General features: G+C 41.0%; 1 protein-coding gene across 1 annotated transcript; it reads left to right on the top strand.

Annotated features, from left to right (window-relative positions):
* The first annotated feature begins 11,228 nt into the window (after window positions 1-11,228).
* On the top strand, window positions 11,229-12,512 carry CLDN14 (claudin 14). The gene is given in 2 exon segments (XM_019523978.1): window positions 11,229-11,395; window positions 11,397-12,512. Coding segments are annotated over 2 exon segments (708 nt in total). The 5' UTR covers window positions 11,229-11,300; the 3' UTR covers window positions 12,010-12,512.
* The last annotated feature ends 6,166 nt before the right edge of the window (window positions 12,513-18,678 follow it).

The following is an 18,678-nucleotide window of genomic DNA, read 5'->3' on the forward strand; positions in this document are numbered from 1 at the left end:
AAGTAAATGCTGTAACTACTGCATTTCATTTTCTACTTATTCAAGTTACTATACTACATTATCGATGCCATTGATATTCAAATCTGGTCCCCTGGACCACAGTCACCAAGGGCATCTTTATATGAGGTGGTGTGGGGGTAGTGTCTAATTAATGCATCTGCAGCATCATGTGTATTCAGCATCCCATGCTTCAAAATGGCAGCAGGGGCACTTTAACTAAAGCTTATTTGACTAAGCCTTAGTTAACATGCCCCCATCACCATTTTCAAGTGCAGGGATGCTGAATACACATGATGCGAAGGCTACTGGAGCGTGCTAATTAGCATGCTTCAGAGCAGACATCCGGCATGTGTATAGGTGCCCCAAAAGCTGAGTGTTCAACATCTACTGTTTATCTGAGCAAAGCAGTATTTGTGCACCTGTCACCCAAGCAGCTGCAAAAACATAGGCCATTATCTGTTTGGTGCAAGATCATACTTTCTGTATATACAACTCATGGGGGATAGCTAGGGCCTGGATTTACAAACATTGAATACTTTCTCAATTTTGGGGTATCTAAATGAAGAATATTGGAACCTTAAAAGTGTCAGAGGGTAGATGTTAATAATAGATAGGAAAAAGCTAACACTTTACGGTGTCCCAAATTGAGCAGACACTCAAATTCTGTAGTCACTTTGGAAAAATATTGGCCAGACAACTAGTTTTGAAAATGTAGTCTTTTGTGCACCCTTTCACTGCCTCCATATGGCAAAATCCAAAATGACCCATTCTATTTGCAATTCAGGACACAATTTTTTTTGTTGCTATGTATCTATGTAGGTCTACCAATCATTGCTCTTAACTGCATTGTAGCAAGACAAAGGAAAGAAAACATCTGAATGCTGACACTTGTGCAGTTGGTCCCCTGGGGCTCCACCTGCCACCTTGGGGTCACCACCACCTGTCCGCCTCTCTGACTGTCCAGAAGCCTCATGTCTTTGCTGGTTGTAATTGGTAGGAGTCCTCAGCTCAGGCCAGAAAACATTGACTATAGCGCCTCACCTTCCCACTTCACAAGACAACTTAATGCTCTTCTCATAGATTTAATAGATTTCATAAACATTAGGGGCTGGAAGGGACCTAGTGAGATCATTGAGTCCAGCCCCCTGCCATAGGCAGAAAGTCTGCAGGGATCAAATGACCCCAGCAAGATAAACATCCAAATGCCTTTTGAATGAGTCCAGAGTAGATGCCTGCACCACCAGACCTTAGACACTCAGACTGTAAAGAAGTTTTTCCTTATATCGAGTCTGAATTGGCCTTCTAGAAATTTGTGGCTGTTAGATCTTGTTATTCCATGGGGAGCTCTGGTGAACAGCTGTTCTCCCAGGTCCTGATGCACCCCCTTTATATACTTAAAAGGCAGCCACCAAGTTCCCTCTGAGCTTTCTCTTCTCCAGGCTGAAAAGTCCCATGTCCTTCAGCCTCTCCTCATAAGGCTTGCTCTCTTGGCCTTTGATCATATGCATGGCTCTCCTATGGGCTCCCTCAAGCTTATCCACATCCCTTCTGAAGTGGGGGGCCCAAAACTGGATGCAGTACTCCAGCTGCAGCCTCACTAAGGCTGAGTCCTCCAGCTGCAGCCTCTTGGGGCCTCTGGTTTACTCTGCAACAAGAGTCCTTTCTCAGGGCTCCTGTCCAGATAATAGTAATCCAGTCTTGGGGCGGCTGCCCGCAACACTAATAACTGTCCTCACTTGGAGTTTTTGCTTGCCATGCAGGATAATGCTCACAGGGTTTGCTGTCTCCAGTGCAAATAACAGTCCATGCTCAGGCTTCTGCCCACTATGCAGAAGAGTCTGCTTTTTGGGCTCCGGCCTGCTCTGCAAAAGAGTCTACTTGCAGAGCTTTGGGCCCACAGTACAACCAGCAGTGCCAAAGCACAGAACCCCCCAATGCGAGGCCTAGGTCTCCCATTACATGTCTCTGGAAAAAATGTTAAATGCAGATATTTTTGTGGCGGAAGGGCATGAAACCCCTCCAACAGCACTTCAAAGAGCCCTTCATGTCAAACTTGCGGAGTGTGGTTTATAGATAATATAGAACCAGTCTATTGCAACAAAAGAAATGACAGCTAAGAATATTTGAGGTCGAAACCAATGCAGGAAAGAACAAATTCATGAAAAACAGGCCATTATTTTTGACAAGGTTCCTGCACATGCCTGAAACAATACTGGGGCAGTATAAGGACTAGAGAAGGACTGCTTAACTAGTAGCTTGTGAAGGGTTAAATTGCAGCCCCTGGGCTCTACCTGCCACGGCTCCCTCCCTCAGTCCAGTTCCAGCAGCAGCTTTCCAGTCTCTCCAGGCTCCCCTTCCCTCCTTCAGCTTTTGCTAACTTCCCCTGCCCCAGGGGGCCCAGGTGGCCATTTTCCCTAAGGCTGGCTCTAAGAAAGACCTTCCACATACATACTGATTTCCTAATCTCTTCTTTTTAAAGGTTTTTGCTCTATGCCCCGTAAGCCGTGATTTCCCGCTCAGACACGTACATGCACAGTAAATTGTTCTTACAGAAAAGAAAGTAAATTTCTAATCTTTTCCCTTTTCTCCCAAAATATTGTAAAAAAGAATCAAGGGGAATTGTGACATGCTGAAACACAGGGAATCAAAGTGTAAAAGCTTGGTCTCTCGCACCTGCAGCCAACAAAAACTTCGTATGCTTAGGCTCTAAAACCCTGTGTCAGCCAGTTCTTACACATCTGCCTAACTTCAAGTACCTGAGTAGTTTCTCACTGATGTTTTGTGGGATTTAGTCATGCATTTACCCCTCGCTGAACTAGGGCCTCCGAGAGTCATCACTTTGGGCCTGATTATCCACCATTTGACAACTTGTGCAGCTATTTACATATATACAAAGTATAAAGTGGAGGTGAAATGTTAACAAGAAGTCAATATGGTAGAGATTTACACCCTCCTGTTTGCACTTTGCAACTGGGCAATTATCTGTACAAGATACAAGGTAGGGTCCTCCCAGCCAATGAATGCAGCAGCTCTGACAGGCTGCAGAAGGCACAGTAACCACCCTTCTCTAGTCCGTTTGTCACTCAGCTGCTCCAGCGCCTTTGGCTGGGCACTCACCGAGCTGCTGTTGGAGCCCTCGTGTGCTTTTAAGCTTCCTGAGACTTCCACGCACTGTCCCTGGCTCTGGGTTTCTAGGCACGTTCTCAGAGTGCAAACCCTCTGTCTAAAACTCCTTTTTTAGGAGTTGATCCCTTCATGGTCCAACTGCTGAGGCTTTGTAACTGGCTGCAATTCCCAGAGACTCCTCAGTAGTTTAGTAAAACTGGATCAGTGTCTCTGTAGGATTCCTGGTCCTCTTCTTGGCAAGGCACTCCTTCAGGCAAGGTCTCCCTTCCAAGTAATAGGAAGTCTGCTTTCTGTCTTGCTGTACTCTAGCCAGCTTCTTTTGATTTTGGCTGGTCCCACTGTCAAAGACATCCTTTCTCTCTTAAAAAAGCTTGTGCCTCTTCTCCTCTGAATCCTTCTTTCAAGTTTCCCCCTAAAGTCTTTCAAGCTTTGAGTTTTTTAAGATCCAATGCGAACATCTCATCTCTCTGTTTTCCTTTTCAGGAAATTCCACTACTTCAAACTGCAGTCTCCTACAGAGAAATGAAAGAAAATTCATTCTCTTAGCTTTCACCACTGTCCAAAGGTGCTCTCTTTTGAATGTGCAAATCATCAAGGGATACCGACCATCCATTTCCTCTGATCTGGAAGAACAGCATGCAGTGTTTGAATGAAAATAGTGGTTTCCACATACAGTGGTGCATTAAATGATACAGAAATTTAATTAAATCAACTAGAATTCATAAATTATACATAGAAAGATTCCCCAAAACACAGCACCAGAGGAAAATTCCTTTTCCTTCGGGAGCTATAAGCTACAAAAGAAGGTAACAGAGGACTGTGCAGAATCCCAGTCCTGACTTGCATTACCTTTGATCTCCATTGAACAACTAGAAAAGGGGTGACAGAGCAGTCAAAAGCAATTTTCATTACATATCACATAAATAATTAATTATTTACCATGCCTATATATACAGTACAAAAGAAAAAGGGGATGACATGTTGTATACTTAGCCTTTGCTGGATTTCAGTGAAGAGGACAATAAATTGTTTCATAATGGCACACAAGAAATAAAGAGATCCAGTGCAAAGTTAGCTCTGCTGAGAAGCAGAGCTTATAAGTGTGGGTGTAGCTCTGTATTAATACAATTATACTGCTTCTGGTTTGGGCTCTCTTTGCACAGTGCTGCATTGTACCATGTAGACATATCATGTATAGATCAATGGGTAGTACACTTGTGACATCCTGAGTTCGCATTCCAATACAAGGAAGGGAGAAATAAAAAGCAATAATTTCATGGTCTTAACCGTAGAAACTAATGAGATTTGCACCAATAAAAAAATCCACCATAAAACTTGAGCAGCATTGCTCAAAGAAGCCAGAATTAAACAAGTTATTGTTGTAGAGTGGGATTGGTTTTGACTGACCTGCATGCTACTTGCACTCTGTTTGCTTGCACCATGTCTTTATGCCAATGAGAATTTTCAGCATTTTACTTTTGCAAGTGCTAGATTTGAACGTGGATTTATTTATTAGAATAAGAATCATAGAAAAGTAGGGATGGAAGGGACCCCCAGAGGTCATCTGATCCAACCCATGGCTTGAGGCAGGATCATCCTATTGAAGTCCTTGTCTAACCTATTCCTAAAACTATAGTCACCCCTATTACATAATTGCACTTTGCAAGTGAGCAAATATCTGTACAAGGTGCAAGGTAGGGCACTTCCAGTGGATACATGTGGCAGCACTGATAGGCTGCAGAAAGCACTCTAACCAACCTTCTCTAACCCATTTTCTCCGGCACATTAAATGGCATATTGCCTAAAAACAGATCTTTTCTCTTAGGGTGCTTCGGGTGCAATGCACCCTAACCTACCACAGGTAAAGCTGTGGGACACAAACTGTCAGTGTCCTGCCATTTAAGAGTTGTTAAAAAGTGCATGAGACTTCCAAGGAAGGAGACTACTGCCCCTCACTACAGAGGAAGGCAACCCCTCTCCCAGTCTGTACCCATCTGACCACAGGGTAAAATTTTGTCCTGATCCCAAATGCAGTGACTGATCTGGCCCTGAGCAGAGGGGCAAGACCCTGTAACCAGGTACTTCTGGGCTTTAGTTCCTGCGGAAGCACTGGTACAACCAATTCAAATTCCCAACTTTGGTTGCATCCAACATCCCATTCTTTTAAGGAAGGCAGAAAACCTTCCTGATATCTGTAGCAACAGGAAAGGAAAAAATTCCTTCCTGGCTGCATGTGACAACCAGCACAGCCCAGAAGCATGGGGAAAACCAAACACTCTGCAACATGGGAACAGCAAGCATCATACATCACACCTTCAGCCGGACAGGCAAAATAACAACAAACACCCTCCCCAGGTTAGGACTCAGACTCTCAGATTGTGTGCATTTTAAAGAGCCATTGAGAGGAATTTGATGGATCAAAATAAAATTGGAGATAGCAAAGGATTTTTAGGGAAAGGACAGAATAAATGGATTAAAATGCATTGGCAAAAGTTGATCATAAGCAGGTGAAGAAAAGGAAGATGAATCAGAAATCACTGCGACTACAGTTATCATAAGGAACAGGCATTTTATAGGTCTGTAGAAAGCCCTTGTAAAAGGAACAGAAATAAAATAATGAGATTGGTACAGCTAGGATGCGATTGATATGGGTAGAGAAACAGTAAAATGAAGAACAATGAGAGAGACATTACTGAAACATGCATTTGTTGTTTCAGCTTCAGTTAGTAAGTAGACTAGTAACATTGTTTTCTACATGATCTGGAGCTTAATTTGGAGACAGATCCAAATTAATATAGCTGTGGTAGGGCTCAGAGGAGAGCAAAGCCAAAGAACTATCCTGTCTGTAGTGAGCACTGGTTTTATACAGCTGTTCCTTTACAAACACAGGAATTCAACAACGTGAAAGTTTATACGGAGAATTTGGCTTTCCAACCTTTCTCACTCATAAAATAAAGCCGGCATGAGTTGGCACAGCAAGAAAACGTAAAGTTGTTCATAGTTGCTTTTCACAGATTTTCACGTTACTTTATAATCCTTTGTTTTGCAGAGAAGCAGAGCTGTGAAGACTAAGCAGGAGTGCTGTTCAGAGGAATTTGATGGATCAAAATGAAATCAGAGATAGATAAGGATGCACAGAGAAAGGAAGGAATAAAGGGATTTAAAATGCATTGAGAGCCAGAGTGCAGGGCCTTTTTGGTGATTTGGAACCATATCACCCAGTGAACCAATACAAAACAGCAGTGCCAACTAAAATGAGCCGCCTGTATGATTTCAGTTGCGTCTCTGGTCTACTAAGTCTATATCTCATTTGTGTTTTTGAAAGACGATGAGAAATATGATCAGAGTAGAAAAGATGGCTCTGTCTGGGCTCTAACATTTACCCTGGCTATAGCTGCAAGCCATTTCCTGCAGTATTCATTCATCCACTCCTACTGTTTGTACCGGGTTGACCATGTTCATAGGAGCAGCCATCAGGAGTAAAGCTCTAAGTCAAGGTATTTTAACAAGGCTATTGATGTTCTTTGGGATAACCGTGTTAATTTACAGTTATTTTTAAGGTGCAATTGCAAGGTTGTTCTACATTAGTGGAGCATTACTTAGCACCAATGACAGCTGGCACCAACTAAGAAAGGAATATGGAAAACATGAGGTTGAGTGAGTGGGACTAATTAACACCAGTTTCCTAAATTAGAAAGCGTTTAATAGCTCAAGTTTAAAAATAACACCATAATGATTACTAAAAATAGCTGCTGCCAAGCTGAAGAGTATTTTGACCTGCATTAAACTGGAAGTCCATTTCCTGTAACTAATGGTGTAAATCACATTTAGCTTTTATACCCCATTCTCTTTGGGTTTAACCTCAGAACCTAACGCCTGACCTTGAAAGCGTTTCTGCAGACATCCAGAAGTAACTTACAGCAGACTTTCATATGTTGTGTGATACAGAGATATAAGTGTGGACTGACTGATGAGATTGATCATAACCAGTCACTCTATTTCCCTACCTATAGGAAAGAAACAGGTAAGAAAATTAAGAAAATTCAAATAGGTCAAGATAAAGACTTCCCCATCCATAAAACTGAGATTGCAAAGATGGCCAGCTATGATGGCCCTAGTCTAAGAAAATGGAGGGCAGTGCTGTTTTCAGCGGTACCATGGACTTTCTGAATGACTGTGGGAAGCCGATTGCTCTCTCAGTACCCCAGCTCCTCATCTAAAATGGTAAGAACAGTAGTTGTGAGGATAAATTCCTTAGTATATAAAGTGCTTAGATATTGTTATGCACCAGAGAAAAGTCACATTGGAATGAAATGAGGCAAACTCTTTTATTTTCATCACATTTATGGCAGAGTACAAAACCAAAATCAAACCAGATCAAATACACAGATGAAAAGGGCATTCTGGGAGTTCTTCTGAGCTGAACAATCTGGGATAACACAAATGTAAAGTTCTGTGTTACTGTAGATTTTCATTTTGTTTTGCTCCTGAGACTTGCTACATGATGTACTTAGCTTTAGGTTCTTTCCTTTAGGATCACAATCCATTATAGCAATGGCGACAGAAAGGAAGGAACCTGGGGTACAGTCCCTCCCCACAATACAGCAATAGATAAGAGAACTAATGAGGAGGGGAGTTTCTGGTAGCAAATGCCAATTTTTTTATTGCTACATGTAGATCAGAGGTTACTCAGCAACAACATAAGATAGCTTTCCATCACTTAAGAAATAGTCACAGAAGAGTCAGAAGGTCATATAAACATTAGAGAAGTAAAAAACAGCAAAATCTCTTCCTAAATCCAAGTAAAACAAAACTGATCATTGGTTTCTGCATATTTATTCAGTTACCAAGGTGACATTATTACCACTGTACTTTTTCAGATGTCTGCTGAGGACAGCTGAGGAATGGTACCTAAAAAAACTCAGCTACGTCCCTCCTAACTATGCAGTTAGTCTAATAAAAGATACCACCCACAGAAATACTTGCCTCGTGCATTCTTCTTGGCCCTTCATAGCTGCCACATCACTCCACCATTACCGAGGCTAGACTAGTCAGTAGAGCTGTGTGAAACAGCGCCGTGCCATTTGGACTTCTGTTTCGCTGTTTCGAAGGGACAGTGTTTCATTTTGTCATTTTGCTTCGTTTTGAGGCACTGTTCTGTTTCGTTTCATTTGGTCAAAACTGTTCTGCTGTTTTGACAGGTTTTGACATTTCGCCCATAGGCTATAATGGGGAATCATGAAAATGCCTATAACTTTGTCATTTTTTGCCTAATTTAGATGAAAATTGCTGGGATGGTAGCCCTTTCTGAGGGTATGAAGCCCCTTCTGAGGGTATGAAGCCTGTCAGGTTTCAAGGAGATAGGTTCAGGGGTTTCTGACAGGAAGCTGCTGCTGTGACCTGGGACTGGTGCTGGGCACAGCCTGCGCCCAGCGCCAGGAAGACTGGTGCTGTTGCTGGCCCCAGGCAGGAGAAGCAGCCTCCTGTCATCCCGTGCACAGATCTGGGGGCCTGCACCTCCAGGAGGAGCCTGGCAATGCTGGGAAGGCAGGTTGAGCCCTGTGCGGTTGATGGAGCCGCTTGCAGTGCAGCCCTGGCTCTCCCCACCTCCCGCTGCTGGGCTGCACACTAAGCGGCTCTGCCAGCCCCATGGAGCTCAGCCCGGCAGTGGGAGGCAGAGAGAGAGCCAGTGGCACAGCCGCTTGGAGTGCAGCCCTGGTGAGCACAGCTTAGTAGTGGGAGGCTTCACAGCTGCATGGAGCTGAGCCTGGCAGTGGGACTGGGTGGGAGCAAATGGCCAGGGCTGTGCTCAGAGTAGCTCTGCCACTGGCTCTTCCAACACCTCCCGCTGCCGAGCTGAGCTCCATGAGGCTGGCAGAACCATTCAGAGTGCAGCCCTGGCTCTCCCCCACCTCCCACCACTGGGTTGCTTTGAAACTAGAAACGTTTTGAAACTGTTGAAATGTTTTGAGTGCTCTCATTTCATTTTGAAGCTGTTTTGAAGCTCAAAATGCGTTGAAACAGCTTCAAAACAAAACACTTGTCGAAATTTTGCTAGCCCTACTAGTCAGCTATCTTTCCATTGATGTAATCAATACAAACACTAAAAGCACAGACAGAAGTGCAGCTCCCAGATCTAACTCATGGCACTTCATAGAAAGCGCCATGAGTTAAATTGATCCTTCTGACCCAACAGACATTAGCTATTGTGTTGGGAGGGTGAGGGACTGGGGTCTAATTTGGAGCCAATCAAGGGAGAGAGACTCTGCAGTCTCTTCCCCTAGCTCTGCTCCTCCTCTCTCAGCTCCTATTGTGTCTCAGGATGGGAGGGGATGAAGGCAGGGGAGGGAGATTCATTCTGGGGTTTCCTAGCCAGGCTGGAGTGTGGGTGGGGGTGAGTAGATTGAAGCCTTTAACCTCAGGAGGTCTCCAATCCACCTGCCCCACCTTCCAGTGCCAGCTGGGCAATTCCCAGAACAAGCTCCCCCTGCTCTCTTCCCCCCCCATTCTAAAAACCACATCAGATGCAGGGCAGAGCTGTGTCAAACCAGCCCTGCTTCCAGCATGCACAGACAGAAGTTAATGAAGGTGCTTTGCTTTGGAATGCCTTAACTGAGCCCTCCCGTAATGAAGGTTCAGACCATTGCAGGATTGGGCCCTTGTAAAACATTCTGCAGCTACACATTTGTGTTTGGTTATGGCTGTAGAGTGATTTCAGGGGCCATACCAAGTGAAAATTGTCACTTCTGTCTGAACCTTAAGACTTAAAATTAGCATGTAATTAGGAGTTCATTTCATAATCTTCATTGTTGTAACCACCATTATTTACCAATCCCCAGCAATTCCTCACCTTTTTTTAAATTTCCTTTCTGCATAATGTTGAACAAAGATTGTAAATTGCTTTGGATTCTTGTTGTCTGGTCACATGTTATGGGAATGTGTAAAGAAGAAAATTCAGCACTGCTCCACAATCCAAGCAATCCTGCTTAATGAATAAGATTGCAAGTGTAAATCAGCACTGCTTTTTGGCCTTTTGCATTATGTCTTTCATTGACTACTCTTGTTGGTCACTTTATTCTAGATTCTTGCTTTGCATGCATGCTTTACCTGTTAAGGCCCAATTCTGCAAATACTTACTTTCATGTACAAATTCAGCATAAGGATAAAGCTTTGCAGGATTGGAATCTAAATTTATTTCTGGTTTCCTTACTGGATTTTGATGCAAATCATTTTATGTATTAATATATTTTCTGTCCAAACACATAATATGTTACCTGTAGCAAACCTTGCAAGGCAGCCATTAGTGCACATTACTAAAATATACACAGAAGAAGAGCTACTATTTCTTGCATAGGCTCTTAAGTTATAATTTATGTCTTCTGAAACTGTGAAGGTGTCACTTCTCAGAAGCTGCGGGATGCACATCTGGTTTCACATGCTATCATCTACCCCACAACCTAAAGTCATAAACTCTGTCTCCACAGAGGCTAATGAAAATGATTCCCCTTTGAGTTGCTTTATTAAAATACAACCTCAAGAAATACTGGCAAGTGCGGGAAAGTAACTTTAATCCAATACTTGTTATCCTCTTCCACAGGTTTTAAATCACTCTCCCTGTTCCCTAGTTTGAGCAAATACACTCATTGTTTTTGTAGTCCTGCAATGACCTTTTGGGAATGTTTTCATCATGTAAAGTAGCTTTCACATGCGTACTTTATAAATCTCATTCATTCCAAGTGTTAACACTTGCTAATTTTCTACTTTAAAAAGGAAATCATGCTTTTCTGAGGAGTCTGTTGGGAAGAAGAATATTTAAATTTAAAATACTTTTTCAATTTCATAAATTGTTTTAAGTTTTCTTCCCAGTGGGTTAGAGAAGCCTGTTTATTTAAGTGAGGAGGTAAGCTTACTTTCCCACTACTTCCACAGAATAGCCTTAACTGCAATAACTATGCTAATTATTACACTAACGGTACTTGGAATGCACCTTACTGGTTAGAGCAATAATGCATTTGGATAATATTTAACTTCTTTTCCCTCAATTACCTTTTATTAGGAGACCAGGAGGTGTCAAAGTAAAACGGCTGCATATCTCTCAAGAACAGCCTATGTTTTCAGAAGGAATTCAAGCGGAGGTACAATATTAAAAGGGAATAATCAGGACAAACATTAACATGGCAAGCATGGCTGTTCAGTTACTTGGCTTCTTCCTCAGTCTGTTTGGTCTAATGGGAACATTAATTGCTACTATATTGCCTCACTGGTGGAGAAGAGCACGTGGGCACCAATATTATAACAGCAGTTGCATATATGAAGGGGCTGTGGATGGAGTGTGTCTGGCATAGCACTGGCATTTATCAGTGCCAGGTCCACTGATCTCAGCTTGCACTACCTCGTGACCTCCAAGCTGCCCGTGCCATGATGGTGGTTTCTTGTGTTCTTTCCACACTGGGATGTGTGGTGGCTGTCATTGGCATGAAGTGCACTCGGTGTGCCAAAGAGGCCTCTGTCAAAAACTCTGTTGCAGTCTGCGGAGGAATCTTTTTTATACTGGCTGGTCTTATATGCTTGGTACCCATTTCTTGGAAAACCAATGATGTAGTCACAGATTTCTATAACCCCATGCTACCACATGGAATGAAGCATGAGATAGGGCAAGCTCTTTACCTTGGCTTTGTCTCTGCATCTTTGACTATACTTGGTGGAACTCTACTTTGTATATCATGCCAAGATAGTGAGAACAACATCCCTTATCAGCCACAACCACGAGGTGCCACAGGGGGTGTTCCCTTATATAGACCACCAACTGCCTACAAGGGAAACCATGCTTCTTCCCTGACATCTGCTTCACATAGTGGCTACAGATTAAATGACTATGTGTGAGTTCCCCAAGACGTGCTTGTGTGCCACAGCTGCTTTATCATTTGTCTGCATGTCATAAAACAAAACAAAAGACTACATTTAATTTATGAGAGTTTTGTTGCAACGTTTACCATTGTTCTATTTTTATGCAAAGAAAGAATGTGAACATAAAATAGTTTGCTTCCAAATGGGGAGTGGATGGTTGGGGGGAGTGGGAGGGGGCAGGGGTGGAATTTGTAATAGTCCAAAGACTCCAAACATCTGCCTATGTGAAGTCAAAGTACTTTAGTTTGGGATGTGGCCAGAAATCTGATTAAAAGCAATGTTTTTAGTTACGTTTAAATTTCCACAAATATTAAGGGGTTAACAGTACAGCTGGCCAGATTTTTTTTCAGAATGATATTCCATTCTATCTAAATTGAAAGGCTTCATGGGAACATGTTAATTTCAATTAATTGCTTCTTTTTCTTCTTTCTCACTTCCATTTAAGCAATGTTAAAATATTTCATTTTGATAAGGTAAAATGTTTCATTTTGACTTTATCCCTTTGTTTCAGTTTTTTGGACTTGTATATTGTAGTGAACTACTAATTTTAATAATATTAAAGGCATCTATTATATTTAATATCTTGTATTTACTATTTTATATCGTGTTAGACTATTTCAATCTTATCTAAAAAATACTTCTACCTTACAAAGGAAAACATTAGGATATTATGGAAACAAAATAATGAGACATTATGAAAATGAAACATTCTCATGTTTCAGAACCATTTAAAAAATAGAAATTGTGACATTTTGTTCCAATTCAGAATGGGGAAAAATATCAGGATTTACCATGGGAGTTCCATTTTCCAGTAAGTTCTGACTGATGGCTAGTTTTCTGCTACAGTATAATCCTATTTATTACACTGAGAAGAATAATTACTTCTATTGTCTTGTCCTAGAAAATTCAGAATAATCAAAAGTATAATTTCTTAGAAGCAGCTCTGGTGTTTTATTGTACTTGGAACCTGATCAAAAGTTCACTGAAGTCAATAGGAATCTTTCTTGACAGAAAGGTGTGTATCAATCTCACTTACAAGATATAAGAAATTATAAACAATTTTAAAACCATGGATTGCAGCATTGACTGTTGAGCAAAGTCAAAAGAGAAGCTACTGTTTGAAAGAACCTTAGTTTAAAAATCCATGCAGAATGCAGCTATTCCACAAGATATTCAAACAATACAAATATTTGCCCTAGCTGTATTAAAACCAATACAACATGAGGGTCTTGGTGTAAAACCATCACTAATAATAAAAACGGCAGATTTCTGATAACTCCACTGAGCGATAGGTCCCTCTGGAGCACCATAATGGGCCAACAGATTCACATTTAACAGGGTTAAAAAAAAATACTTCCAACAACAACTGTAAGTCAACTAAGTTTAGTTCACTTTGTTTGGCAAAAAGCCTGCATGTAATTACAACATCACCTGGCAGCACCAGCAAAGCTCAAATTCTGTCAACATTTCCATTGTTTTCACTATGAACCTTTTCTGCTAGAGGATGATCACCCATCCATTTTTATTCACACTTGGCTTGAAACATGACATGGAAGCTTTTGGCACTGATGCAATTTATTATCCTCATTATTATGTTTTTAACCAAAATTAAGTTTTTACACAATTTTGTCGGGAGCCACAAAAGTAGGGTTTGGGGCAATGTCAGACATCTGATTGATAAAACTGACTGCAAAGCTATCTTAGTGAGGAACTCTGACACTCAGGAAATGAGCAAAACCTGGTTGTTTTACAGAACTGTTTTTCTTAATAAAGGTGGAACAGAATAGGCCATAGTTTATTAGGGTATTTTTAGGGATGGTCATTTAAGATGAGAGGTAGCCTAAAAAATGTGCTGTTTTATGTAGAATTCAGTGCACTGATTCTACAGTACCTGGTACAATATCAAACTTGAACAAAGGTTTTGGATAGTCATAAATGCTAGAACTTAAGTCCAAGCCCAGGAAACAGGCTTGTATCACTATATAGTATGCTTGCTACATACTGATAAATATTTCTACTTGCCAAGATGTTTGTGCAGTGGGATAACTAATGTAATAGTATTCTTTCTGAACAAATTCCCAACTAAATGGAATATGTGTCAGTAGTAAAAACAGTTTAGAAACTCTTGGCAAAAATCTGGAAGTGCCCTGATGTCAATAAAATAATGGAATGATTTATTTCATAGTGTACTGTGGACCAATGGATTTAGTTCCAGGAGACAGGGAAAGAGTGATTTTTTAATTTTTTTAACAATTATTTAAAAAAGAAATTCATATTTATGCTGTCAAGGATACTAATATGGGCTGACTTCAACAGCTACATGCAAAACATTAAAGTTCAAATAACAGATTTGAGTTCAACATGCCTTCAACAATTTAGTTTCCTACCCTGATGAGCTTTAGCCACACACATTAGCAGACCAAATTCTGCCCCCTGGCTAGGCAAAAAGTATTCTTACTGAAATGTACAATGGCTGTGCATGCATAGACCAGGGCAGGATTTGCTCGCACAGTGTGTAAAATGAAACTCTGCTTTGAGACCTTAGGAAAAAGAGTGAAGTCTGAGCCTTACTCCTCTGAGTAGGCCCACAATCTACTCCAAATAATATTATTCCATCGTAGAGTTCAAGAAAAAGCTGGATGGTAACTGAGACTGGGGAAAAACACTAGTCTGAGGGTCAGAAGTTCTGCAGATCTAAAACAAAAAGAAGATTGTCTGTAATAAGATACTCATGATATAGATTTTTTTCATAGCAGTGACTAAAAGTTATGGAAATTCAGTGTCTAAATTGCCTGCATTTCTTTAAAAATTTAACCTAAGAGCTTTGTTTGTTTATTTATTTATTTACAGATTGATTTGTGATGTCTGCCTGGCACTTAGAAGGCTAATTTGGTGCAGGTTGTTTTTTTTCCAACTTCACTCATTTACTTAAAAACTGATTCCCATACTTTTGTCTATATATTTGGATCTTACCTATGGTCTTTCTTGTTCTCACCAACAACCACAGCACTTCCTTCCCTTACTTCTAGATGAGCCAGATCTTCTGTTTTGCCAATGACACAAGAAACATACCTGAAATAGATCTTGTTTAGCCATCTGATGCATTTCCCTTCACCTAGAAACCTGCTTATATATGAAGCTTTTCACCAACTAAAATACCTGAATAGGCCATAAAACAAGGTACATGGGCTGCCCTCACTTTTTCTTTCACAACTGTTTCTGAAACAGGCCTCCTAGGGAAAAGTTGTTTAGCTCATTTTCTGCTTTCAGCATGAAGAAAATCCTTTCATTTTGTCAGCTCATTTTATAGTATATAGCGTGAAAATCTCTTTGGTGAGCAAATTGCTGAGAAATCTGGGGATTAAAAAAAAGGAATTTTTGTGTATCTAAACCAGGGGCGGGCAATTATTTTGGGCAGAGGGCCGCTTACTGAGTTTTGGCAAGCCATCGAGGGCCACATGACAGGCAGCCCAGGGCAGATAAATATTAATTTTCTAAATTTTTTAGGGGTGCCATGCAGGCCAGAGAGAATGGGCTGGCGGGTCTCATCTGGCCCCAGGCCGCATTTTACCCACCCCGATCTAAACAGTGAAACGTGCCGATTTCATCTGGTAAATAATATATATATAATGTTATACAATGTATAAAATATTAAATACATGTTTAACAATTATGTGTATGTACATATATATATAATGATGAAATCTCGTCTCCATTAACTTTAGTAAGGGAAGGATTTGATTCATAAATGTATTTATCATTAATACTTCCAAGTCTATTATAGAGCATTTAATTAAAAATTCTGGCTAGCAAACAGAATCAAAGTCATGGCAGACTTTGCCTGTGGAGGTGAGACTGTAAAAGAAGACTCAAAATGACCATTTCACCAACACAGTTTAATATAGAGCTGGATAGTCATTTCTGGTGATGTGCGTGTATTCTCCCTCCCACCTCAGTCAAGGACGATCAATTTTATTTTTTTTTAAATGCCATAATCATTCGTATTGATCACTGTTCTTAATGGCAGTGCTTTCAAATCCATATCTGGCTTGGATTATTTTAACTTTGCTTAGCACTTCATGCTCAATTAGGCTGGCCTGCTAATGCATGTCAGTTTCATTTAATCTCTCTCATGCTGGTCGTGTGAGAAAAGGGCAAGCTGACAAAATAATCCCACACTTTACTTACACTTTGCAATGAACTGCCCTTTTTCACTCAGTCAAATTTTAAACTGCTAAAGAGTTAGCTATGTGTCAGACACACAAGGACAAAAGTTGAGAAGGAATTGCTAGCCTTGAAAAGCAGAGGTAGGAGATGATTACTAGGATTTTGAACAAGGGCTCTCAAATATTTTCTATATTACCCACCTTTTCTGTAAAGCAGGGATACATTTACAGTGTTGGATTAGTAGTCACCTCAAATTGATGGGTAATGTTCTATCATGTGACAGAGGTATGTGCCTTCAAAACCATGTCTCAGGTGAAAGAAGGAAGTTCCTGTTCCCAGTATTGCAGCCCCTTTTTATAGACATACTCCCCTCACAGTTCTCATCCCACACCTTCCCTGCAGCAGCAAGATAATTGTTCAGACTCGTTAGCAGGAGATCAGTGAAAAAAACACAATTGGTGCATCAACATGTGCAATTATGGCGCATGAACAAACTGCAGAGCTTATTACTCTGCAGTTTATTGCTCCCAGGCATGCTGTTTGAACGTGCACCTGGAAGCAATGAACTCAGCAGCAATAAGCTCCGCAGTTTATTGATGCACAACGTGTTGAGCTGGGGCGGATCAGCCCTGGCTAGCAGGGGCCCAGGGAGTTAGCCTGCCAGGCTGGGGCTAGTCCCCCCAGCTCAATGTGCTGTGGAAGGGCTGGCTGGGGCACGAGGTTGTCTCAGTGCAGGGCTAGCCAGCAGACAGCCCCCACACTCAGCCACCCATGTGCCCCCGCCAGCCCCTCCAGTGTCTACATGTGTGCTGCTGCAGAGTTTTTTTACTTTATACTCCAGCCTAGTAGGGACACGTGTAGATGCCGAGGTGCTTACTGCACAACTAAGTAGTCAACTGTACAGTAAGCATCTCGTGTAGATGTGCCCACCCAATGAAAATAACCTTGCTTCAACACAATGGGTACAGCTGCTTGGTTAGGGCTTCCCATTTTTCATCTGCACTGTTCGCTTCCTGCTTTTCTTCATTTACTAGCATCAAAATGCTTCTCTCCGGCTTACTTTTGCTCAGGCTTTGCTGTGATCCATCCAGGTTGCTTTGCAAATTACCTACAGGTTTGCTAAACTAGCAGTTTTTATGTTATTCAGAAATGAAAGAAAAAACTGGGAGGAATTACAAAGATTTTGGAAAACAGGATTTAAAATTCAAAAGGATTTTGATAAACTGGAGAACCGGACTATAGATGAAAAACTGGAATTCAGCAAAGACAAGTTTAAGGTGTTACACCTGGAGAAGAAAAAAAAACAATTAATGAATACAGAATTGGGGATAATTAGCTTGGGAGCAGCACTGCCAAAAAAGAACTAAGGGTCTAAGGTGTGCAATCATGAGCAGATCTATGGTTTTGAAAAGGGTCTTTTTTTGTGTGTGTGTTCTGGTTTTGAAAATAACTAAAGACAGGACCCTTTAGATGTAGAGAATGATAATCCAGATGCTGTGGTTTTCCTCCTTCATCCGCATCACTGTCTTCAGTAGATTTCAATTTTAAAAGTTACACAGCTATTTCACTATAAGAAAGTGAAAAGAAAATCCATACTTAAGTAACATGATCTTCAATGCCCATGAGCTCTATCATGGAAATACTGAGGCCAATAATACATGTTTTAAACTTAACTGCAATTGGTTATTACTATAATAAATATACACATATATTCACACCTACATAACAGTTTTTGTTCATGAATACCACTATAAACGTAGTCCACTTATAAAAACATTTTTTTTTTTTTTACAATAAATATTAGCATTATCCACTGGGGAGAGAAGTCTTGGGTAATTTATTAAAGATTAAGTGAAAAGCTTTTATTAAAAATTAGCAAACTATTGAAGAGCCCACATTAGTAAGGTACGACATTCACTCCACTGCAGAGCGTCAACACAAAGCTTAATGCTTCACTTAAGCCAACATAACACATCTTAAAGGCTCTTACTCTGGCTGCTTGACTTGTGTCCTTCTCTCCCCCGCATCTTCCTAACACTTCCTCAAAGGGGTCTAATACAATCAGTCCTATTTATGGGAAACTCTAATTGACGCCAATGGGGGTTTCCATGCATAAGAACTTGAATAAGGACCTTAGGATTTGGCACTATGTTAAGAGTCATGGGTGTCTGCAGTAATTCCAAGTAAACTGGGAAATTTGGTAAGGGCATTCATGTCTCTTTACAAGTTCAAAGGAGTGAATGGAAGCAGCAGAATGGGATTTTCAAAAGCACTTGATATTGCCTTGACTGCTCACCACAGAAATCAGTGGTGAAACTCTCATCGATTCCAATAAGAACAGAGCTAGGTCAGTGTTGAATGCATGTGAATATCTCACTTGAAATGTGCACCATCTTCATCATGTCTTCTACAAATGGTGATAGGCAGACAAGGTTCTTTGGGTGAATCTGATATCTTTTATTAGACTTGTCTGCCTAT

The sequence above is a fragment of the Gavialis gangeticus genome, unplaced genomic scaffold, assembly GCF_001723915.1.
Source record: "Gavialis gangeticus isolate Ggan-Ray unplaced genomic scaffold, GavGan_comp1, whole genome shotgun sequence".
NCBI lineage: Eukaryota > Metazoa > Chordata > Crocodylia > Gavialidae > Gavialis > Gavialis gangeticus.